Below are 25,391 nucleotides of genomic sequence, written 5' to 3' on the forward strand. Positions count from 1 at the left end.
GGAATGGATCTGGTTGGGTTACTCTTTGTTGGACTGAAGTGCCTGTTTCCACACTGTAGGGATTCTATGATTCACTTCGATGCGGCATTGTGTATGCCGTTGAAACCTCCACAGTATGCAAGTAATTATAAATCTAATGACAGAACTTGCCCTTTTATTCTAAGAAAGCAGTGTTAAAAAACATGTAATGTTATAAATTCTAGCTTGGTTTTGTCAATGGTGAATAATTTTGTAACTACCATTGAAGACTCTCTCCGACCCTGCAAAACTAATTTTAAATTGATTAATTTCCTGATGAAAAATCCAAGCTAATTTTCTGTAGTCTTATGCTGGACTCCTTATTTATTTCTTTTGTTTCCTTCCGATGAGAATTTGTATTGAAGAATATGTACCAAGGTATCTTGGTATTTAAAGTGGTGCCAGAAGTGGCAATTGTAGACCTTTTACACTACTTATGGTATGCTGGACTTTATTGCTCAGTGCATTGAGTACAGGAGTTGGGAAGTCATGTTGCGGCTGTAAAGGAAATTGGTTAGGCCACTATTGGAATACTCTGTGCAATTTTGGTCTCCCTGCTGTAGGAAGGATGTTGTGAAGCTTGCAAGGGTTCAGAAAAGATTTACAAGGATGTTTCCAGGGTTGGAAGGTTTAATCTCTAGGGAGAGGCTGAATAGCCTGGAGTATCAGAGGCTGAGGGGTGACCTTATAGAGGTTTATAAAATCATGAGGGGAATGTATGCAGTAACAGTTCCCTGGAGTGGAGGAATCTGGAACGAGAGGGCTTGGTACAAAGTGAGAGGGGAAAGATTTAGAAGAGACCTAAGGGGCAACGTTTTCACGCAGCAGGTGACGTACCTATGGAATGAGCTGCCAGAGGAAGTTGTGGAGGCTGGCACAACTACAACATTTAAAAGGCATCTGGATGGTATATGAATAGGACGGGTTTAGAGAGATATGGGCCAAGTGCTGGCGAATGGGACTAGATTTATTTAGGATTTCTGGTCGACATGTATGAATTGGACCACATATACATCTCTATGATTCTATGTGAGTACATGTGACAATAAAACTAATTCTAATTTCAATACAACTTTTTTGGCTTAATCAATTATTTCACTCCTTATAAAATTATAAAATGTAAAGGAAAATATGTGCTTTTGCTTTCTAGCCTGTTTGCTGTGTGTGTGTATTATACTGTGATTGGCTGTTTACCCTTCTTGATGATGCTAAAGTTAGGAAAGATGAAATCAGTGCCACAGAAATAGCTGGGTTTTTATGGGCAGCTTCCTTCATGGTCAAAGGCAAGTGTTATCACTTTGTTGCCAACTGCAAAAATCAGGGAAAATTAATGAATCATTGAGTAGTTTTTCTCTGTAGAATGGAAATAGTATCACAAATCATGTAAGATAACTAAAAAAAAATTCAGTTATCTATTTCATGTAACAATTTCTATTGCAAGTAGTTTTTGAGCTGGATCAAAAAATGGCATTGGTGACTTCTACACAGAGGAGAAGTAGGTTTTATTGTAAATCAATAATTTCAATTTTGCATCAATCACACTCAATGATAAAATGTAACTAATTGTTTATATCAAAACCTACTTACAATGGGTTATCACACTGGCGTGTCCGGAAACGTACACCAGTTCCACAAGTTCGAGAGCAAGATCCAAACTTGCTCCATGTCCCCCAGTTTCCATCATGTCTTAATATGTCAGGAGTCAGCCAGATGCAGTGCCCTTTAAAGCAATGCTAGAAAGCAAAATGAAGTTACACAATTTAGCCATAACTTTTAATTTCCTCCCTTCAGAATATCACATTTTTAAATGAACTCGACACCCTGGATGTGAATAACAACAATATCTGCTGCTAGCAAAATAAAGAGGTCAATAGTAATAATAAAGTGAAACTATAACATACTACATAAACTCAAAGTACTTCATAAAAAAAAATTAACAGTAAACAGCAGTCATTTTAAGTAATTTCACCTCAGGGTATTAGCTACAAACTTGAAGGCTTGCTATCACTCACAGAACTCGAGCATGTTCGTGTCATGAAATTACTTTCCTACTCTCAGCATAATCTCACTGAATTATGTTAGCGATGAAGATCATAGAAATCTGTTCTGACATTGCATTCTTGAGTTAAGATGCGTCATTCTTACTGCATTACACAGCAATGAAATTGCCCATATCTACTGTAAAAACTGAAAGAAATAGTGCGAATGTGTTGTTTGAACATTGGCCACAGCTATTCCCTGTTTCTTGTTATCTTGTCACTTGTTATGATCATGTATTCATCACACTCAGTTTGAATTCAAAGTTACATTTTCCAAACAGAATATCTGAAATAACTCCTTAGAAATTGCAAAATGTCTGCTGCTGTCTCAGAAAACTAAATAGGACCATATATAAAAGAAAAAAGTAGAGCTAGGTTAATACGACTGGATATATGACTTTACCTTGCCAGGAGTACACATTGTCCCATCCAATGGAGGACCTTTTTTGGTTTTGCAGAAGTATGGATTGTCAGGATGACTACACCACAGCTGCTTGCAGGGATCAAAGGTACGAAACTGAAACCACAAATGGAAGAGTGCTTAGGATGCTAATACATTTCTGTTAAATGTTGCTACATAATATAAAATTGCACATTAAAAAAAATTGAAGATGGTTTCATGACTTTTATAATGTACTTAACTATGAGTGATAATTTTTCTTTGGTAATCTAAGGATGCAAACTTCCATGCGCATTTTTTCTGAAAGTAAAAGACGGTATAATATTGCAAAAGACATTGACTGAAGGACTTTCATGTAACAGAAATAAAAATCTGCACAATTTTTAGATATTTAACATATACATTCAGGATAATGTCATGGTGGATTTACTCAGCAGGTCATTCAAAACTTGCTAAATTATAGTCCTTAATTTATATTCTATCTATCATCAAATACGCTGTAACAATGGTCACTAATTGCAAGTTCATAGAGGAATTTAAATACTGCTTCAACAGGAGTAAAAAATGGACAATCAAATCTTAACTTTCTTCATCTAATTGTTATACCTGTTTTGTGGACCGATAGGTTTTTTAAAAAGGATTACACAGGGATCTAAAAAGGCTGCAACGGTCACCTGATCAGACACTGAGGCAAGATTCATAAGGCTCATGTTGAAAACTATCTACAAAAATTACAATTTTGATCCAAAGCCATCAATACCAAAGTGACTGAGTTAATGTCAAATAGGCAGCACAGTGACTAGCACTGCTGCCTCACAGCACCAGGGACCCAGGTTCAATTCCTGAAGAAGGGCTCCTGCCCGAAACGTCAATTTTCCTGCTCTTCGGATGCTGCCTGACCTGCTGATCTTTTCCAGCACCACTGTAATCTTAGCCCGGGTTCAATGCCAACCTCTGGCAACTGTCTGTGTGGCGTTTGCATATTTTCCCCATGTCTGCATGGGTTTCCTCCGGTGCTCTGGTTTCCTCCCACAATCCAAAGATGTGCAGGTTCGGTGACTTGGCCATGCTAACTTGCCCATAGACTTCAGGGATGTGTAGGTTAGGTGCATTAGTCAGGGGTAAATATAGGATAATAGAGTAGAGGAATGGGTCTGGGTAGGTTACTCGTCGGAGGGATGGTGTGGATTTGGTGGGCCAAAAGGCCTGTTTCCACACTGTGAGGATTCTATGATTCAAATGTATATTCCCTGTTTTATTCACACTCATATCATAATTTAATATATTGGGAAAGGAAATGCTGGGCAGTTGGTTGGCTGCTTGGAAGTATAATGAAGTTAGACTCATAAATACACCCTGAATTATATCTGAACAGCTACCTTTGAGAAATAGAATAGAGTAAAGAAACCATGGATTTGTAAGCAAGAACTGAGAATTACGTTCTCTTTCTCTTTCAGGAATCACTAGAGTCTGGGAGGGTCCCACAGACTGAAAAATGACTGAAGTAACACTTCTATTTAAGGAGGGAGGGAGGCAGAAGACAAGGACACTACCGGCCAGTTAGCCTGCCCTTGGTCATTGATGAGATTTGAGTCCATTATTCAGGATGAAATTGCAGAATACTTGGAAAGGCATGGTTAAAAATAGGGCTGAGTAACTGCGGCAAGGTACTGACATGGATAGGGGATTGGCTGACTGACAGAAGGCAGAGAATAGGGATAAAAGGATCTTTTTTCAAATGACAGCTGGTGACTACTGGAATGGACTGAGTGGAGAAGCATGGCTAAGAGAAGGAGATCGAGTCCCTGTAGGAAGTCCAGTCCCAGTGTGGCTAAGCACTTCTGAAAACCTGTGATGTTTGACCTTTACCTTTATTTCTTTACTTTTCTACTTACTGTTAAGAATTACTGTAATGTTACAGCGCAGTACAGGCCCTGCGAAACCTGTGAAATTAATCTGATGGCCATCTAACCCACACCATTCCATTATTATACATATGTATGTCCAATGCTCATTTAAATGCCCTTAACTTTGGCGAGTCTACTAGTGTTGCAGACAGGCCATTCCATACCCTTACTACTCTGAGTAAAGAAACTAACCCTGATATCTGTCCTAAATCTATCACCCCTCAATTTAAAGCTATGTCCCCTCGTATTAACCTTCATCATCAGAGGATAAAAGGCTCTCACTGTCCATCCTATCTAACCCTCTGATTATTTCCTACGTCTCGATTAAGTCACTTCCCAAACTTCTTCTCTCCAATGAAACTAGTCTCAGTTCCATCAGCTTTTCCTCATAAGACCTTCCTTCCATATCAGGCGCATCCTAGTAAATCTCCTCTGAACCCTGTACAAAGTTTCTACAGCCTTCCTACAATGCAGTGACCAGAACTATAAGCAATACTCCAGGAGTGGCCTTACCAGTGTCTTGTACAGCTGCAGCATGACCTCGTGGCTCCGAAATTCAATCGCCCTACCAATAAACGTCAACACACCATATGCCTTCTTAACAACCATATCAACCTGGGTGGTAACTTTCAGGGATTTATGCACCTGAACACAGAGATCTCTCTATTTATCTACTCTGCCAAGAATTTGAACATTAGCCCAGTACTCTGCATTCCTGTTACTTCTTCTGAAGTGAACTACCTTTCACTTTTCCACATTAAACTCCATTTGCCATTTCTCAGCCCAGCTCTGCATGTTATCTATGTCCCTCTGTAACCCACAACATCCTTTGGCACTATTTACAACTCTGCCTACCTTAGTGTCATCAGAAAATTTATTAACCCATCCTTCCAAACCCAACATCCAGATCATTTATAAAAATGACAAACAGCACCAGCCCCAAAACAGATCTTTGCAGCATACCACAGGTAATGGAGCTCCAGGATGAACATTTCCCATCAACCATTACCCTCTATCTTCTTTCAGCTAGCCAATTTCTGATCTAAACCGCTAAATCACCTTCAATCCCGAAACTCTGTATTTTGTACAATAGCTTACCGTGTCGAACCTTATCAAACGCCTTATTAAAGTCCACGTAAACCACATCAACCACTTTACCTTCATCCACCTGTTTTGTCACCTTCTCAAAGAACTCAATAAGGTTAGTTAGGCACAACCTACCCTTCACAAAACCATGTTGACTATCCCTAATCAAATTGTTACTTTCCAGGTGATTATAAATCCTATCTCTTATCACCTTTTCCAACACCTTACCCACAAACAAAGTAAGGGTCCTAACTCTCCATCTTAAACAAGGGAATAACATTTGCTATCCTCCAATCTTCTGGCACTAATCCTGTTAACAATGATGACATAAATATCAAAGTTAAAGGCTCTTTAACTTTGTTCTTTCTTTCTCCCTTGCTCTTATGATTCTGTACCTAAGATGGTGCCATTATGGTGACATTATTCACTTTCCACTGTACTTTTGCATGAGTACATGTGACAATAAAAAAAATCTAAATCTAAATCTAGTGGAGTTACACAGGCATCTGCTTTGGTATTCTATTCATGTTATACATTAACATGAATAAACAAAGGTTTTTAAACATTAAAATTTCTAGACAAAGGAACTGAGGGATTGTTGCTAGGTTTGCAGATGACACAAAGATAGGTGTAAGGGCAGATAGTGCTTAGAAAGTGGGGAGGCTGCTGAATGATTTGGACAGGCTTGGAGACTGGGCAGGGAAGGGGCAGATGAAATACAATGTAGGAAAGTGTGAGGTAATGCATTTTGATACAAAGAATAGAGGTAGAGACTATATTCTAAATGGGGAAAGGCTTCAGAAATCTCAAGCACAAAGGGACTTGGGAGCCCTAGTTCAAGATTCTCTTTAGGATAACATGCAGGTTCAGTTGGCAGTTAGGAAGGCAAATGCAATGTTAGCATCCAGTTCAACAGTGCTAAAATGCAAGAGTATGGATATACTGTTGAGACTTATTAAGACACTGGTCAAAGTGCATTTAGAATATTATCATAGAATCCCACCAGTGCAGAAAACGGCCATTCAGCCCATCAAGTCTGCACCAACCCTCTGAAGAGCATCCCACCCTAATCCACCCTATTGGTGTAACCCCTAATTTACCAAGGTTAATCCACCTGACTTGCATATCCCTGAATACTATGGGCAGTTCAGCATGGCCAATCCACCTAACCTGCACATCTTTGGACTGTAGGAGGAAACCGGAGCACCCAAAGGAAACCCATGTAGACACTGGGAGAATGTGCAAACTCAACATAGACGGTCATCTGAGGCTGGAATCAAACCTGGGCTCCTGGTGATGTGAGGCAGTGGTGCTTCCCCTGAGCAGACATGAACAGTTTTGGGCACTGTATAAGAACATAGGAATTAGAAACAGGACTAAACAATTCAGCCCTTTGAGTCCTCTCCGCCATTTAACATGATCATGGCTGATCTTATCATGGTCTCAAATCCACTTTCCTGCCTGCAGCACATAGCCCTTTCACTTGCTTTTCATCAGAAACATATCTATTTCTTTATTGAACCTGTTGATTCATTCTACCTCCACTTTACTATGGGACACTGAATTCCACAGATTCCTCTGAGGGAGTAGATTCTCCTCATCTCAGTGTTGAACCGATCTTCTCTCACTCTATGTCTATGATCTGTGGTTTGAGACTGTTCCACAAGGGGGAACAGCTGTTCAACATCCATCTTATCGAACCTCTTTAGCATTTTATATACATCAATCAGATACCCCCTCATTCTTCTCAACTCTAGTGAGTACGAGCCCAAACTATTCAACCGCTCCTCGTAAGACAGCCCTTTCATTCCTTGAATCAACCTGGTGAACCTCCTAAGGATGGACATTCTGGCCTTTTGAGGGGCTCACGAGAAGGTTTACAAAAATGATCCTGTGAATGAGGGGCTTGTCATATGATGAATGGTTGAGGACTCTGGGTATATACTCAAGGGGGAATGAAGGAGAATTACAGATTATTCAGAGGTCTGGATAGATGGACAGAGAGAAGATGTTTCCACTAGTCACTAGTAAGAAAGACTAAGACCAGAGGGGACAGCCTCAGAGTGAAGGGACAACCTTTTAGAACTGAGACGAGGATAATTTCTTTCAGTCAGAGCGTGGTTAATCTATGGAACTCATTGCCACAGATGGCTATGTAGGCCAAGTCATTGAGTGTAAATAAGGCAGAGATAAAAAGGTTCTGGATTGGTAAGGGAATCATAGGTTGGGGGTGGGGGGTGGGGGGGTGGGGGAAGGCAAGGGAGTGGGGTTGAGAAACATATCAGCCATAATTGAAAGGTGGAGCAGTGCCAATGGGCTGAATGGCCTAATTCTAATTCTGTTCCTCTATCTTACAGTCTTATGGTTCACTTATTATCACGGAAAACAACACTCAGGTAAAATGTATATTGGGGAAACAATTATTCATCGAGAACTCGAATTTATTTACAATATTTGCCACTGCTAAGAATATCAGTCATCAATTAAACAGCAGTGCACTCAGATTCTAATGCTTTAAGGGTTTCAAAGATTTTTAAACTGCATAACTTTTATTCTTTCTGTCCATAATCTTCTTTTAAAACTTTTTAAAAATTGTTGAGGGGAAATGACATTCACAAGGTTGTGGGCGGCACGGTGGCACAGTGGTTAGCACTGCTGCCTCACAGCGCCAGAGATCTGGGTTCAATTCCCGCCTCAGGCGACTAACTGTGTGGAGTTTGCACGTTCTCCTCGTGTCTGCGTGGTTTTCCTCCGGGTGCTCCGGTTTCCTCCCACAGTCCAAAGATGTGCAGGTCAGGTGAATTGGCCATGCTAAATTGCCTGTAGTGTTAGGTAAGGGGTAAATGTAGGGGCATGGGTGGGTTGCGCTTCGGCGTGGCGGTGTGGACTTGTTGGGCCGAAGGGCCTGTTTCCACACTGTAAGTAATCTAAAGTAATCTAATCTAATGCACTGGCAAAGGCAACACTTATTATCCATCCTTGAAAGCCCTAGAGAGAGCAGTTAAGAATCAATCACACTGTGGTGGGTATGGAGTTACCTGTAGGCCAGACCAGGTAAGGATTGCAGATTTCCTTCCCTAAAGGACATGAGCGATTCAGGTGAGATTTCTCAACCGTACTTGCCATGGTCACCATTACTGAGAGTATTTGTTTATACGTTTGACATCATGATTTTATTATTTTTCAAAGGGGTTTGGGAATTTGCTGTTTCATTTTCTAGCCACTCATTTATGTGTGATAGCTGTTTCTCAAAAAATTTAAAATATTTGTTGCAAATGATCATGTTGACTTCCTCTCTTCATCTGGTCATAACAATATCAAATACTTTTAATGTTAGCATTTTATAAAATTGACAGGCATAATTTGAACTTTCTCCCAAAATGAGCCACAGCAGTATCCTCACATCAAAACAACGCAAGGTTTTGAAGAATTGGATAATTATATAATAATGGCTTTTAATTATAGTCAGTTCATTAAGCTTATGCACAGAATCATTTATGCTCATTTAAAATGTGTGCAGATAGAAAATTGCTGGAGGATATTGATGTCAAAAAATAACCCAGCTCACAATTATACAGACTACACTTTGCTGAATTTTGTTCAAAATGAATTTTATATTGTATACAAGTTTGTAATGAAGAGTCATCACAGTTATAGTCTTGTCAGAAATGCATACTTATAACAGTATAACTTGACAGTTTTGAAGTGAAATGAATTTGTTCCTTGTGACTTGTGTAGATTCATTGCAGTTTTGTACTTTCTTGGTGCTGTTCCATTAAAGGCTTCTATCCAGAAAGGCAATAGTGACTGGCTCACAATGTATACTCTTCAGGAAAGTATGCACAAGTTAGGAACAATCTAGAGCACACTTGGTATTCTGGCCCCATTGTAGTTCTACTTCTTAATGGGACATAGCGTAATGCAGGTGCAATTTGAGTTCTTCTTATAGTTAATCTATCTTCACAAATAATTGAATGATAAAGTACTGACATCTCAAAGTCAGGCTCTTTGGTTTTCTTCAAAATGTACTGCACTGATACAAAAGCACTGTGCATGCTTAGCAGTTCTGTTATGTTTTTCAGAAAGCAGGATGTAACCTTAGAAAAAGAATCAGCACTCGAATCTTGAGACAAGGCTGCCAACTGGACCAGAACCGTATTATTTGTTTAGATTTGCTAAACTATGAAGGAAATTTGATTATTTTCAACTCTATACTGAAAAAATTAATGCAATGATCTTTTTTATGAAATGTGCTGCAAAACATTTATGTTCTCATAATTAGAAACTGGAGTGCCATTGCCTAAAATTTATTAGTCTAGGAACCTCTCCAATTAATCACTCAACCAACTGCATGCTATTATCCAAGACTATCCACTGCCCTAATAGATTTAGCCACAAAATATTCTAACGTGAATTTCACTGTCAATATGGTTTCAAATCTTGTATCTTTTCAGACAGACCTTGACTGAGAAAGGAAACTGAAGTTTTCAGTTTCTAAGAAAACTAATTGAAACGGATATGGAAGCAGGATTTCTGGGGAGACCGAAGCTTGTTGAAACCATACTTAAGAACATAAAACGATCAGAGCTCACGTGATGATCCCAGTTTGTGGGACAGGGAGGCTGAAGAAGACGAACCTAGATCTGGCAGCTATGAAGTGGCAAGTATTGTGTTGCTGAAGTTGTCTCCAGTATATGAAAATAATATTCACTATCTAGACAATCATGAACAGAGTTGAGGAGATTTAGCAGACATGTGCTTCTTTTTTGGTTAAAACTCTATCCATGTTTTGATTGGTTGTGGGCTGCTGTCGACGAAGGATCAGACAAAAATTTACAAGGAACTGAAATTCTTTATGAGTAAGATATGTTTGAAGGACTTTGTGGCTGAGATTAATAATACATGTGTTGAATGGGCTTCCTCGGCAATTTGTAAGATCTGTCTTAGTTGTACCTACCATTTAATGTGGGATTTAACGTTTATAATTGACTATAATTTGCTTGTAAATTCAGGCTTGTTGTTAATTCTGGGTTTTATAGAATAGGTGGTTACCCAAGTTAATATATATGGTTTGTTTTGTTTGACTCTCATACAGTAAACTATATTTTGTGTCAACCCATGATACCTTGTGACTTCATTCTTGAAGTAAATAACTAGGATTTCAGATGCTTTTACGTTACTGATCTCAACTGAGATCACAACATTATAAATAAATTTTAGGCAAGGTTTTGAATGTGAGCAACAACTTGCCAATAAAATCAAACCATACTACAGTTTTTAACATTGTATATTCAGAAAATACTATCCACCAATTTGCGTGATGCCTCATATTTCAAACATTTTATTCTGTTTGGTGCAAGAAATTTCAAAGTTTTTGCAAATCTTAAGTGGAGAACTATGATAGATTGAAATGCTCCCTAGGTTCTCCATATATTGCCAATTTTATCGGGCCTGTCAATGGAGGAAAATTTCAAGAAACTGGGTCAAATAGTATTTGGATACAACTACAATTTTACTGATTTAAACACACTGACTAGAACAAGATAACATAAATAACAGTAAGAACTGGCAAGATTTTCAAAATGCTTTAGTTTGTTTATCCTAATTTGAAGCCTTGGATTATTTTACAATTTCATGCAGGTGTGTTTATAAATGGTATATACAGACATTGATAAGTTTATAGAACTTTCAGAGTGGTTTCCTTCAATCTTTTGTTAGCAATAGATCATTGAGGGTTCTGTATAAGTTGCAGAAAGAAAGTAGTGTCCACAGAAACTCTACCCTAAATATGGAATGTATCTGATGCATGCGGTGTAGGTCTGAAAGAGCTTTGATCACACTTACTGCTGTGCACATCATATAGCCCTGTCCAAAGTCAAAGCGACATTGTTCATTCATAGAGTAGTTAATGCCTGGAAGTTGTGGCAACAATGGCCAGTCATGTTCAAATGGATCATCACGTAGACAGTCATATGAACTGCAAAGAAAAAATATTTTCAAACAATTTATTTTCAAAGTCATTCTCAGCCAAAAGATATGAACTATCCATTTTATGATTTATACCCTGAGCAGTAATGATAGTATGGCCAGGATTCTCCACATCCTGCCCTTCCCCACTGTTAGCCTGGGTTATCACATGTACAATGCCAGCTCCCAGGACGATCTTACTTGCCCGTACAAGTCAGTGATTGCAATTAAGGCAGATTTCAGTGGAGCTACAGAGGTTTACAGGCTTTGAGAACCTGAACTGCATATTTCTTTTATGCCTTAGTAGGGATATGTGATTTAATGAGAAAGGTATTCCAACTGTCCTGGCCCTACCTTAGTGGTTCCTGTCACTCCTCTTCACTGAGCAGGCCAAAACAATAGCTCAACATCCCACATTCGAGGCAGGAGAATTGAGGATGCTGCCTGACCTGCTGTGCTTTTCCAGTGTCACACTTTTCGACTCTGATCTCCAACATCTGCAGTCCTCACTTCCTTCTAATAAACAAGGTAAGGCTTGCACTTTCCGTGATAGCATTAAGAAATGTAACAGGCTGCAATGTCTACGATGTCAATAGTATAATGTAATTTCTTCAAAAGGTGTACACTTACAATGGTTTTATATTAAAGTGGAGTCTTTTTGTCTTGATAGTCAAATTTGGGACTAAGTGGAAGAACCCAATGTTGGCTAAGGATCTTGATCAACAGATATTAACCCAATGATCAGGCTGTCCAAAGGTTTACATTGTTCATCTCAATTTTAAATTCTCATTCTTGTTTTCAAATTGTACTATGGCCTCAGATTGCCAGAAATTTGTAACCATCACCTCCAATATCTCAGCACTGCACCAAGCCTGGCCTGTTATGCCTCTGAACATTGGTTTCACCACTATCAGTGGTCACACTTTCACCATTAGCCTCTAACATCCAGAATTCTGTCCTTGAACCTCTTGGCCTCTCTATCTTCTCCTCACTTAAGTCATTCCTTGAAACTGGTCTCTGACCAAAGTTCGGATCATGTGCCTTTTATGCTATTGTATGGCTTTTGAGCTCCCCATAAACCATCACTGTTCTTCAGCCTATACTGCTCCACAAAACATTAAATAGGCAATTACAGGGTATGGTCCAACCAGTCAGGAAGGAACAGTAGCTGAATGCTTGTGAAAGCTTCTTTTTTTGTATTATTTTCCTTTCTCTCTATGATATCTTTCTGGGAACACAATTAAAAAGACAAAACATAAAATCAGATGCTTGCACTTGTTTCTCTGCCAGAAGGTAACATTGTTACGAAGGTAATGATAAAGAACAGGAAAGCAATACTAACTGTAAAGAAAATCTCTCTGAAATATTTTTGATCAGGAAAATGCATAACATTTGTTTCAAAAAGAACATTATAAGTAATGCTGGGCTAGATTTCCTGAACTCTCTGTATTCGACTGGAGAAAGGTCATACATATGCTACTTTATCCATTTTGAGACCACAACAATCTCCCACTTACTGCAAATATCGGCTCAGCTCCTGTTGACTACAACGAGACCAATGGAAACGATGGAATGCAGCTTGAACCAATGGTGCCATGATACTTCCCATTTTGATCTCATCACCACAGTGATTGCCTTGGCCATCATGTTCCATGCCTAACCTAGTAGTTTGAAAACACAGATAATTAAGTGATTGCTACAATAGAATAGAAGTTGAGCTTGTACCATTGTTTTTAATTCTCCCAGTAGAAGAGCTCTTCACAGTGGCAAAAATGGCCAAAAAAATCCAAAATCACAAGTCCCTCCCCGAAACACACCAATTCCTAATTTTGCAGGCGTGGGAAAGCAGTCAGGATGAGTTATACACCTGTACATTTCACGGACATGGCAAGCATTAAAAAGGATCATCTGTCATCTTTTAAATTCCATTTTAGTAACCCAGTTGTAAGGAACTCAAAGTACACAGGACAGACCAATTAAGAACAAGGTATATCTTTTGGAGAGCTAGAGTACTGCTTTGGAGAGGTATGCTACCCAACCCCCATGGACATGGTCCCAGGACACCTTCGGGGGTGGGGACAGGCATCCTTTGGAGAGGACCCAGGTCCTCTTTTGTGTATTGGGAACACTGGAAAAAAGTATCCTTTGTTGGGAGAGGGTTGTGAGGGGAGGCAGTGGAGGCAGACCTGACAAACGTGTTAAAACAGAAGTGACAATATTTTTACAAACCTATCAAGAGCTGTCAAACCTGTCAAGGCCCATCAAGATCCTGTTATGATCTGTAAGTGTCCAGTAGCCTCAAGATCTGTCAAAATCTGATTGAATGTGCTTATCCCAACTAAGTGCAGTCTATGATAATGAACTTTATTTTTTCTCATGTATGAATGGGAATTTTTGGCTACCAGATGAGTTGGCACAGTAGGTGCACAGGATGGGTGCCTGGGCTGGAGTAGGCATGAAGCTGATGTAGGAATCTAAGGGCCATGAGATATGGGAAGATGGGCATAGGAGGACTATGGGGCCATAGAGGATAAGTAGAGGACATTAAATGGCATGGATGGAGCATGGGAAGTGTTTGGGGTTTGGGATTGAGGAATGATTTATAGTGTATTCTTTTATTCTAATTACTGGATTGTGCTGGCCTGAAGCTGGTTTTGCAGCCAGCCTGCCATGGTAAATGGCAGCCTCTGCAGTTCTTCCTGGGCAGCTCTGGCCTAGTTCTGAATGCAGTCTGCATCCCCGCAACCACCCACCAGCCCAACTGAAAGGGGGGGGGGGTGGTGCAAGCAACCCCTTTTAAACGTCAGGTTTGTGCAGCTGGAAATTCTTTAATCTTGGTGCTCCCAATCTAGGATTTAAAAATGGGGCTTATGTGTTTAATCATGAGGCAAAGCTAAGTACCCATCATTAAAACAGTCACTGCAAAATTGAAATGATAAAAATGATCGCCTGCATCTTGTTTTTTTTTGACTAAGTGTGAGTCGCATTCAACTTTCTGGAGGGATTCTAACAGTGAGACCTAATGGGATTTCTCACCCTATCACAGGAAACGCACATCATTAACTACCTAACCATCCCTTAAGGCACTTCTCATGCCTGACTCCATTCCCATCCTACTATTCCCAGAGCAACAGGTATCTGTCCTTTACATGTGCAAAGAGAAAGCCTAATGCTTGTCTGAAACACCTTCTTGAAAGTGGGATACTTGCCTATGTTGGTTCTGACTAGCTGTTATCAAATGGCCACTGGAATCACCAAATGAAAGAAAATACTTAATATGAGGGCCTAGAAGATCTTTTCACAGCAATCCTGAATATCATTGCTGACCGTTCATCCATGCACAATCTTCTCCTAATTAACCCCTTCCTCAAGATTGCCTCCCCGATTCCCAAGATCTACTAGGGTGTGCTGCCAGGCAGACAGGTAGCTCACCTTTTTCCTCATGGAGACAACAAGAGTCTCTGGATTCTCCTTTGTATTAGCCCAGCTTAATGATACCATTCTCACCTCCGAGGCAGGAATCCATGGATTAAAACCCTACCCGAGACACTTAAATATATAAACCAGAGTGATACTTCAGTGTTGTACTGAGGGAACGCTGTTGGACACGCCAAATTACAGGCCAGTTGTTAAAGCAAAACCCTGCCTGTCCTCACAGGGGAATGAGAACAATCTCATGGCGTGATTCAAAGACAGGAGTTTTCCAATGTCTAAGTCAACTAAAATTATTAAACTGACAGGTCATCATCTGATTGCTGTTTGTAGGACTTTGCTATGTGCAAGTTGAAGGTTACATTTTCCCTAAACATCAGAAATATTCTGATGTACTCGGAGTTTGGCCTGAAGTAATAATTCTGCTTTCTCTCTTTATAGATGCTGCTTTCCTGTGCCTGTTCACTTAATTCGCTGTCAAGTGTTTTAGGACATCCTGAGTGATACTATATAAAAGTTAGTCATTTCCTTCAAGCAACTGTAACGTGGGAGATGAGATAGAGTGCGAAATTTACTGATCCAAGCAACAGTTTGATCTATATGTGAGGTCCATGTTAACTGATACTTTAACCTCAGCCAGAATCAGCAACAAGTGTAACAGTTGGTATGTTGTAATTTGGCTGCAAGTGTACTAGCTGCAGATGGCAAAACTCTACTACCAGCATCCTGCTGACCCACAGGAAGCCGAACCAGTTGAACTTGGTACTGCAAAGGGGTACTGCAAACACTGAAAAATACATAGCTTCCATCACATCATGTACTTGCATTTCAATACAGCTTACTGACTTACTTAAATGAAATTGTTGGAGACAAAGAAACCTATACAAATACTAACATACTGGGCTTTCAAATATTTCTGCATGCAACCTAATGGGGTCTTGCCAGTGAGTTTCAACAAGTCTTGGAACCGGACATCAAAGGCTGATGGGTTCTGGATCACGGGCACTGGCACCAGTATTGGGGAAAGTGGGATCTGTACTGATGGGGCAAACTCCACCTGAACTGATAACTAGGGAAGTAGACAGGATTTTCAACGAAATAATGGGACAAGTGATCAAATCTGAGAGATGAAATAAATGAAATAGTGGAGTCAAGGCCAAAGAAACAGGTAGTAAAAGTGTAAACAGCCTCCTGTCAATGCAGGCAGACATCAAAAATAATATTTATCATCACTTCTACTGTGTCAGCACAACCTTTGGTTGCCTTTAAAACTGCAAATTTGATGACAAAGACTTTAAACCTGGAACTAAGTGTATGGTCTATTGGGGGGTAGATCTATCTGCCCTTCTTGTGTGGGAGATATGGAAAATGTACTGTAGTCACCTCAAATCCCTAAATAAATATCACCAGGATGTTTCTGCAAAATCCTTGAAAATCCAATGTCAGATTAGTTACATCAATATCAATGTCCTTTCTCAGGCCACTATCTTCAAATAGTAAGGCAATGATTAGTGTCGTCAGTTGCGTAGGACAGGTCACATCACCCACGGGCCTGAAACTTCCTAAAGAAGCTTTCTACACCAAGCCTCATCAGGGCAAATAGTTTCCAGGAAGGCAGTGCAAAAATGTCAAGGATATCCTCAAAGCCTCCTAAAAAATGTAATATCTTCATTAACTCAGGGAATCTCTTGCCCCAAAACCCTCAAACTAGAGTAGAAGCATCCATAAAGGAGCTAACAATCTCATGCCCCTGGTGGAGGTCTAGCACAAACAGCAGAAGGAGTGTGCAGAAACCAAGCTTCTCGTCAAACACCATCTACCCCATCTGTGTGGATCCAACCTTGGATTACTGTAATTAGTCATCTTATGACCTATAACACCAGAGTGGAGGAAAATCCCCCTCTCTTCTGAGGGGCTGCCTAAAATGAATACGACAACAATAGATTAGAATTTTGCATCCACCTTAGCAGTGTTATGCACCTTCTCCATCAACCCTACCCTCCACCACTGCTGCTGAAATCTTTATCTATTGCCCTGACATCTCTGCACTCACATTTTCAATAATGTCCTACAAGCTGTCCATGCTTCCAAACTTCTTATAATCCCACTGCTTATATCCTGACTAGCATCCAGTCCTACTTGCTCATCACTCCCTGCCTGGCTTTCTGTTCATGATAAAGTTAATGATTTACATTTTAATGTATTTCCAAATCAAGTTTTGCAACGTCTTTCAGCCTTGCTTCTTCCTTCACCTTGGGTAGTCCCCTGGTTCTTGCCTTTTATACGATCCCAACCCTTGATTGTGACAACTGATGAAAGAATCTGTAGCTCAGTCCCAATTTTTGCACCTACACACAAACCCTCTCTGATTCTCTAAACATTCCCATCCATCTTTAAGATTTATCAAAATTTTGTTTATTCAGTCAGTTATTCATCCTTTCTTTCTTTTTGTCTTTCATTCTTTCTTTCTTTCTTCTTTCCCAACTCTCCCTTCATGACTCAAGATCAGTTCCTTTACATTTCTTTCCATGATAAAGTACCATTCAATGTCTGTCTGCATAGAAGTTGCTGCGTGATGCCTAATATTCTAATATTTAACACAATGTTCTTCTTGATGGTATCATATGTTTGTTTTTGAACCATTAGATTTGACACTTACACATGACCAGTTTCATGAGCAACTACAAATGCAGATGAAAAGCCATCTTCATGGTTCAGGGTGCAACTTCGGACTGGATGGCACATACCTGTAACTGGGGCATAACCTGCAAAAGACAGAAAATAATCAGAGAAGAATGCATTTAAACAACATATAATCAATATTGAAAAACATCAATTGTTTTTTTTCTTACTTCAGCATTGATAAATAAGACATTACTCCTAAACTTATACACAGAAATGTGTGCATTAACATAGTTATCACCACTAGATGTGCAAGTTATATTGTCTAAAGACCAAAGATACATGATTCTATTTTAATCTGTAAAATGATACATCTAACCTAAGAAGATTTTTGCCAAAGCAAAACTAAAAACTAACACAAGCAAAACCCATTATTTTAAATCCCATTGGTAAACCAGGTGTTCTGGACAGCTTAAAATTTATAAGACAACAATAATGTATATTTTGCTTATAAGTTGAGAAAACACTAAATATTAAAATCTAGCATCTTAATTCTAAAGTTAGAAAATTACTATGAATAAAAAAATGCTAAAATTTCATGAACTAATTCCATTTTTATCATTTATATCCATTGTGTTGCATTTTTAAGAAACATAAATGGCCTTATGTATTATACCAACTACTGTTCTGCACTACTAGACAGTGATTTAGTATCTGGAATGGTTAAGCACTTAGCCAATAGTAATGTATAGCGATAAAGTGGACATCAAAGTGTCCAACATGATGGTTGACTTGCAAGCACATATTTAGAGATGGAAATCACCATCTTCGAATAATCTAGAATAAGATCATGAAATTTATGTTACAATCTGGTTAGGGACCAATAACGTTTTGCTTAAATTTGGTGAAGTTTGAGGTGTCATGCACATCTGAACAGAATAAGGTTGTATGACCTCAGTTTTGAACAAACAAAATAAAACTGACTGTACAAGTTGGCATAATAAGATAATCTATGAATTAATACAATTTATACTCTAACATCCAGAATGAATGTGAGGCAGACAAACCAAAGCTGAATATCGCAGAGAACACATCAAATTGCAGATGTGGTCAAGAGTTCTCAGCAACACTCCAAGACTTTATGGAAACTGTCACCAAATCTCATTCAAACTTTCACAAGAGTGCCAACATTTCATTTAAGATCTAGCGTTGGAACTCATTCAACAACAACTGCTCACTTCCCGATAGATTTATGTTTCTTCCAAGACTTCATTCCCAAAATTCCTGAGACTGCTTGCCAGTGCATAATTACTGGTACCATTTCAGCTTTTTATGAGCTTTCATCAAGCTGGTGCTCACCTGATATTTCCTGAGCTCCCAGCACCCGCAGTCCTCTTTTCCAGCTGAACGGACTTCAAGGATGTATCGCAATAGACTTCACAAGACTATGCTTCAGCATCTAACCACTGGTATAATTCCAGTGCTCTTAGCTGTCCTGAGTGACATTACTGCCTATTGGCTATCATTTGCTCCATCAACAGGCTATCATCAGCAGTTAGCTCCATGGAACCAACTTCTCGGACTTCCTTTCACTGACTGACAGACTGAGCCAACTGCTGATCACTGACCTTTGAACTGATTTGAGTGACCTATTGAAACACACTCAGCGATTTCTGCCCTTAGTACTGGGCAAAATCAAATGTGGCAACTGGTGGAACATCCTTTGTTTGTGTTAGAATTTATGCAGACTGCTGGCTGTTGCCATATCGATACAGCCACTAAAAGACACATCTGTCCCTTTGCATTTTTAATGCCTGCTTTACAAATCGGTTTGCCCTGAATACATCTGGCTGCAATTAGGAAGATAAGATCCATATGTGGCCTAACCAGTGGATGCCATCGAAAAAAGCAAGTTTAAAGAAAACTTAGTGAAGTGTTGAGTCAAGAAACGCATGACAACATTATTACAATTGACTGCTGACCACTGCTAACCAATGCCCTCTTAATCATTGTCCTGCCCTCACCCTTCCCTCAATCTCCCTCCAAGCACAATCTCAATTCCACTTTTCCTGATTGCCTCTACTCCTGACTGCCTTCCTCTCCTAGTTGCCCATTGCACCCTCCCAAATCGGCCTCTCCTCTTGTACAGTGCACCGTCAATAGCCCAAATGCATAATAGTTTTTGTGGGCAAGTCGTTGTGGATACTCAGCATGTAACTACAGCTCACCATTCTGAAATAAGTGAGATGTGGGGCCCAATGTTCATTGGATCCACCTGGGGAAGCATTTCCCCATACCACCCTGTACTTTTAAAACATCAGACTTGAAAATAGCATGCCATAGACTATGAAATATGTTCCCTCAATCATTTATCAATAAGTATGCTTAAGAACAGGATAAAACTATGCACCCAATCTGAATGGAATACAGTACCTTGCATTCCTGATGGTCCAAAGTCCTGCCTTGTCAGAAAGATGGCATGATCATGATATTCTGCATGGCTTGTATCAGACTTCTGCTGGGAGTAAGCCCATCGGCACACATTCTCCAAACTTTGTGAGGGGTTCCCAATTTCAATTAAGGTAACGGACTAAGAAAGAAAACAATTCTCTTTAAATTTATGTGCAATTTCAACTGACTACAATGTAAAGGTTAGAACATGCTTCAAGGTAGAGATTGTTGAATATGTGGCAATATTTCGCACTACTTTCTGAACTAATAGCAATTTGGCTTCCATTTTTACTGAGTATTTTTTGATTGAATTTAAAAACGCTTTGTATATTTATTATTTCCCATGGTAACATTCACACACAAAATTTTTCTTTAATTGTGTGCCTTCCTTTGTGTGATTGCAAATCTGTTTGCCTCCCACTTTCCATCACTTGCTGTCTTCTGTCTGGCACTGATTAGTGTTCCAGTCTGCCTGTCGCTTTCTCACTCTCGGTATGGCTCTCATACATTTTGGCACTGAAATGACTCAGTGGAATAGTTGAATTAGATTACTGAAGTATTTTTCTGAATTTTGTTCCCGTTTCCCTGGAGGCTTTAAACCACTTTAAAAAAGTGGGGTTAATTTTTGTCTTCACTTGCTTGGGCATTCATTTGGAGAGGCAGATGCCTGCCCATGTAGAGTTGATCCAATTTTCAGTTCATTAAAATTACACTCCTGATTTGGAATCTCACATGCCAGATGTGATTTTTTTTTAAAAACTATCCAATTATTTAACTGTAACATTCACACACATTGCATGCCTGAATCTCTCATATGCAATTCTCAGCAAAACTTCCACTTCTAGATTAGAGTTAGAAAATTTCGTTTGAATCTTTAACGTTTTAAGAACTGCTTTAAATTTGGAGTTGAAAGAAGCTCTGTGACTTTTTTGTAAAAAGCAGCCTCTGCAGCACAAGTGGTTTTTACACTGGGGCCACCCAGAGTGTTGTGGTGGGATAGGGGCGGAGTGTTTTGGTGGCAGGATGGAAGGAAGCCACAAACAGAGAGCCCACGTAAACAGTTGGGCTGTGAGCATATTTGGATGCTTGTACCTGGCAGAGGAGGCTGGCAAAATGTCAAAAACCTGTAAGTTTGTAGAAAGGGCATTTCCTTGGCTTTTTTATTGAGCCATGGCATTAGAATGCCACTTTTCTGACCAATTGGAGCAGTAGCCCTGCTCAAAGCCAAACCTGGATTCTTGGAGCTTTGGTGTTTAAAGGGATCCCGATGAGAGACAAAACATAACCTTTCTACTATTAGGAAGTGAGAGACAGCAACTTGAACAATGGAATCTCAATGCAGGAAGGACACTTGCTCCTCCTCTACACATCCCATACTGCAGGCTGTAAGAGTCCACAGGGGAAATTTATTTCTGGTGAGCTGGTTAAGTAGTATGCCTCAGAGGCATAGCTGCAGGTGAGCAGTAGCTTCTTACTCTAGCGTTAGAGTCTTATGACTATACCACAGAGTTTCAATAACCTCACCAAGGAATGCTCTGACATCACCAGCTTTCTCCTCAGCATTCCTCAGACCAACACAGCTTGCAACTCAGCTTTGACAAAGGGTCAGTTAGATTCGAAACATCAGCTCTTTTCTCTCCTTACAGATGCTGCCAGACCTGCTGAGATTTTCCAGCATTTTCTCTCTTGGTTACACCTTGCAACTCCATCCATTCGTCTTTCTCAAGGCACCTCCTCACATGCCCATCTGATCCATTACCATTAGACACTCATCTTCTTCTCATTGCCCTTTCACACCCATCCCTCAAAGTGAGTGACACCCCACAACTGTCAGTCTATTCATTCAAAGCATTTCATTTCTTACACCCTCGCCTCTCCTTTCTTGCCATGCAGAATCTCTACCTCGCAAAACACCAGGGAAAGACAAAGAATCTGGAGTGTTGCTCTAATCAGAGTTAACCTGATCATTTTGGATGGAGATGTACTGAAAATGAGCAGAGCTTTTGTGTCTATGAGATGAAGGGGTGGGGAACATGGAGTTCTTATGGTTGACAGGATTATACTTCATGGCCACTTGACAACACTCATTCATGCTGGCTTGAAACTAACAGCCATTGAAATATGATGATATTCAAAATGTTGTTTTCAAACCCTTTGTCTGTCCTAATTCATGTCATGGAGTCATCAAGTTGTACAGCACGGAAATAGATCTTTCAATCCAACTCATCCATACTGACCAAGTGTCCCAAACTAAAGTAATCCCACTTGCCTGTGTTTGGCCCATATCCTTATCAACCTTTCCTCTTCATGTATCTGACCAATACAGTTAAATATTATAACTGTACCTGTATCCACACTTCCTCTGGTGGTTCATTCCACATACAAACCACATTCTGTGTGAAAAAAATTGCCCCTCAAGTCCCTATTAAACCTTTCCCTCTCACCCCCTTGTTTTGAACTCCACCACCCGAGGGAAAAGATCTTAGCTATTCACCTTTATCAATACCCCTCATGATTTTCTAAATCTCTATAAGGTCACCTCTCAACCTCCTATGCCTCGTGAAAAAAGTCCCAACCTATCCAGCCTATTTTTATAACTCAAACTCTCCATTCCCGGCAACATCCTGGTAAATATTTTCTGAATCTTTGCCAATTTAATAATATCCTTCTTATAGCAGAGGGACCAGAACTGTACAATGTAACTATACAATGTACTCCAAAAGTAGCATATCCCTGTCTACCTGCAATGCAACTTTCAAAGAACTATGTACCTGAATCCTTAGGTTTCTCTGTTCAAAAACATAACCCAGGACTGTATAAGGTCTGCTCTTGTTCATTTTACCAAAATGCAATACCTCACATTTGTCCAAATTAAACTCTATCTGCCATTTCTCAGTCCACTGGCCCAACTGATGAAGATCCCTTTATAATCTTAGATGACCTTCTTCATACTATGCCATCAATTTTTGTGTCATCTGCAGACTTACTAACCATGCATCCTAACTTTTCATTCAAATCATTTCTATAAATTACAAACAATAGTAGACCCAGCACTGATTCCTGCAGAACACCACTGGTCTCAGGCCTCCAGTCTAAAAACAATTCTCCACGACTACCCTCTGTCTCCTATGTAAATCCAGTTTTGTATCCAATTGGCTAGATCTCCCTGAATCCCAAGTGACCTAACCTTACTCATCAGTCTACCATGTGGAACCTTATCGAAGTCTATATAAACAATTCCCTCATCAATCTCTTTGATTACATTCTGAAAAAAACTCAATCAAATTTGTGAGATGGGACTTTCCAGTGTGCAAAGCTATGTTGACTGTTCCTAATCAGTTCTTGTCTCTCCAAATGCATGTAAATTTTAGATGCCAGAATCCTCTCCAACAAATTACCCACCACTGATGTCAGATTCACTGCAGATACTTCAGGAATTACTCAAGAGCTGACATTGGAGCAACATTTTACAGATGAGGCACTGTCACGTGACTCACCAAGAATTTCCATCAACTTAAATCAATACACATTGTTGAAGCCTTGAAGATAAGTAGCTGTGTCACAAATGGGCCATAGCAGATAGTGGAGATAGGGGCAATAGTGGAGAGCCCCCATCATATACAATGCTCTGCTCAGCTGGCCAAAGGTCCTCAGCCAAAAAGAGGACAAATCTGCTGCAGCAGCAGAAAATACAGACAGTTCCATCCAATGGCACTGCACATGACTGGAGAGAAACTGGAGAGATCTGAATCTAACACGAGTACTATTTCACCTTAGGTCTTCGCATTGATGTCCACCTCTTGGATAATCCATCTTGGGTTATCAGCAGGTAACTTGGGAGATGCACTTGTGTGCAGCAGATATACAAATCTAAAGATATCACTGGCAGATCCCTGGGTGGAGGTGGAGGTGAAGAACTCAGAGCTGTGGTGTTATTGATGGCCATTGGGAATTAATTCCCATTGCATTAACTTGGCATGAAGGCATCTTCCTAGAAGCTGCAGATATTAGCAACAACCTGACATGAGAATCTCCTGACGTGCCCTGTCCAGAACAATGATGGTCTCACTTGAACCCCTATGCTCCTGTTAGCCAGAATCCTGTGTGCATCTGCTCTGTCCACTGGAGCAGTAACCAACCAAGGAGAAGGCTCCTGTTGCTGTCAATGTTGTTCCTCCAGTTCTAATCATTAGAGATCTAAGGCAGAGCCGCATGAGCTGTTCCCAGGATGATCTGATGGCTAAGAGCATAGGTGTCTACATCAAAGGCAGAACACTCCAAGGTAATAGAAATGACCTTCCAATCAGTGAAAGAACACTGTCAGAACAAATCTTGTGAACAAAAACCTCTCATCTAGGCAAATTGGCAAGTAACTATATTATCAGCCTGTTACTTAGATCATCCTGGAGAGGTTATGATGCCTGGGAACCTCTTGTCATGACAGTTAAATCCAGAATCCATGATTAAACATACAGTGATCTGATTCTTAGCATAGGTTAATCAACTGATTTTTTTTTTGGTGGTTTTAAATTCAGAAGACTGTAATATCCATCTACTCTGGCAGGGTTATGCATCCCCTCTCTATCTAGTTCAGACAGGGATGCTGATAAAGTATGTATATTTTATAACAGGTTACATATTTCTCATTAAATCCCAGCTCTTTATATATAATCTTAAACTGATGAGGTATTGACAATGTAGAAAAAAACTAAAACTAAAATGTCCATTATCAATGTACACTCTTAATAGAATCTCTACCCATATTCTGTGCTCAGTACCATACCACTCTTTACCATCAGTACTTGATTTCAGATAAGCAACAGCTTAGCCTTGATCTGGCGTTCTGCTTTTACTCATTGATCTTGGTTTCCAGCTTGAAGCTACAAATAACCCGTGGCTTGCATCAGCAGTCTCCCACATCCCCATGTCAGGATCTGCCTCAGGCTTCAGATCCTGCTTTGGCTGACCTTCACAGCAAATAACTCACTCTGAGAAGCATGTTGGATTGTTAAGGTGGATCTTGGCTGGAGGTTGAATAGGAACATCACTGAGGGAGCAAGTGCCAAGTCTGAGAATTCCTGTGATGGGAGTGAGCAGTGCTGTCTGATTGTTTATTTCTCAGACATTTCTGCCAGTAGATGTTTGTTTATGTGGTGATTATTTATGTTTCGCCAAAACGCCTTGGATATTGGCTGTGTAAGCAACAGCCACACCTATTTGAATTTTGGGATTGAGCTGACATTGTTGCTGTATTTAAGAAACATGTTAAGAAAGTGATTTGACAAGTTTGTGATGTCTGAGAGTTGTTCATGTTCAGATGTATACAGTGAGCTGGATGAAGAACAATCATGTCTGCTGCATGTCAGACAGTTTATACTTTAATTAGTTTGTTGGTCTTTGCTTTGCGCTGGTGGAAAAGACATTTCTTTTGCTGCAATATGTTCAGAGGGGAAAATAAACATTTGGAAG

General features: G+C 39.8%; 1 protein-coding gene across 1 annotated transcript in view; it reads right to left on the minus strand.

The window, feature by feature from the left end:
• The window catches only part of LOC140492085 (A disintegrin and metalloproteinase with thrombospondin motifs 2-like), a 240,277-nt gene that overhangs the window by 42,708 nt on the left and 172,178 nt on the right, over window positions 1-25,391 (minus strand). The window contains exons 6-11 of the mRNA XM_072590792.1: window positions 19,905-20,061; window positions 17,509-17,614; window positions 12,935-13,078; window positions 11,295-11,427; window positions 2,461-2,574; window positions 1,606-1,751 (exon numbers count right to left, since the gene is read on the minus strand). Of these exons, the coding sequence (XP_072446893.1) occupies window positions 1,606-1,751; window positions 2,461-2,574; window positions 11,295-11,427; window positions 12,935-13,078; window positions 17,509-17,614; window positions 19,905-20,061 (800 nt within the window). The remainder of the gene's footprint in view (window positions 1-1,605; window positions 1,752-2,460; window positions 2,575-11,294; window positions 11,428-12,934; window positions 13,079-17,508; window positions 17,615-19,904; window positions 20,062-25,391) is intronic.

The sequence above is a fragment of the Chiloscyllium punctatum genome, chromosome 20 (genome assembly GCF_047496795.1).
Source record: "Chiloscyllium punctatum isolate Juve2018m chromosome 20, sChiPun1.3, whole genome shotgun sequence".
In the NCBI taxonomy this organism is placed as follows: Eukaryota; Metazoa; Chordata; class Chondrichthyes; order Orectolobiformes; family Hemiscylliidae; genus Chiloscyllium; species Chiloscyllium punctatum.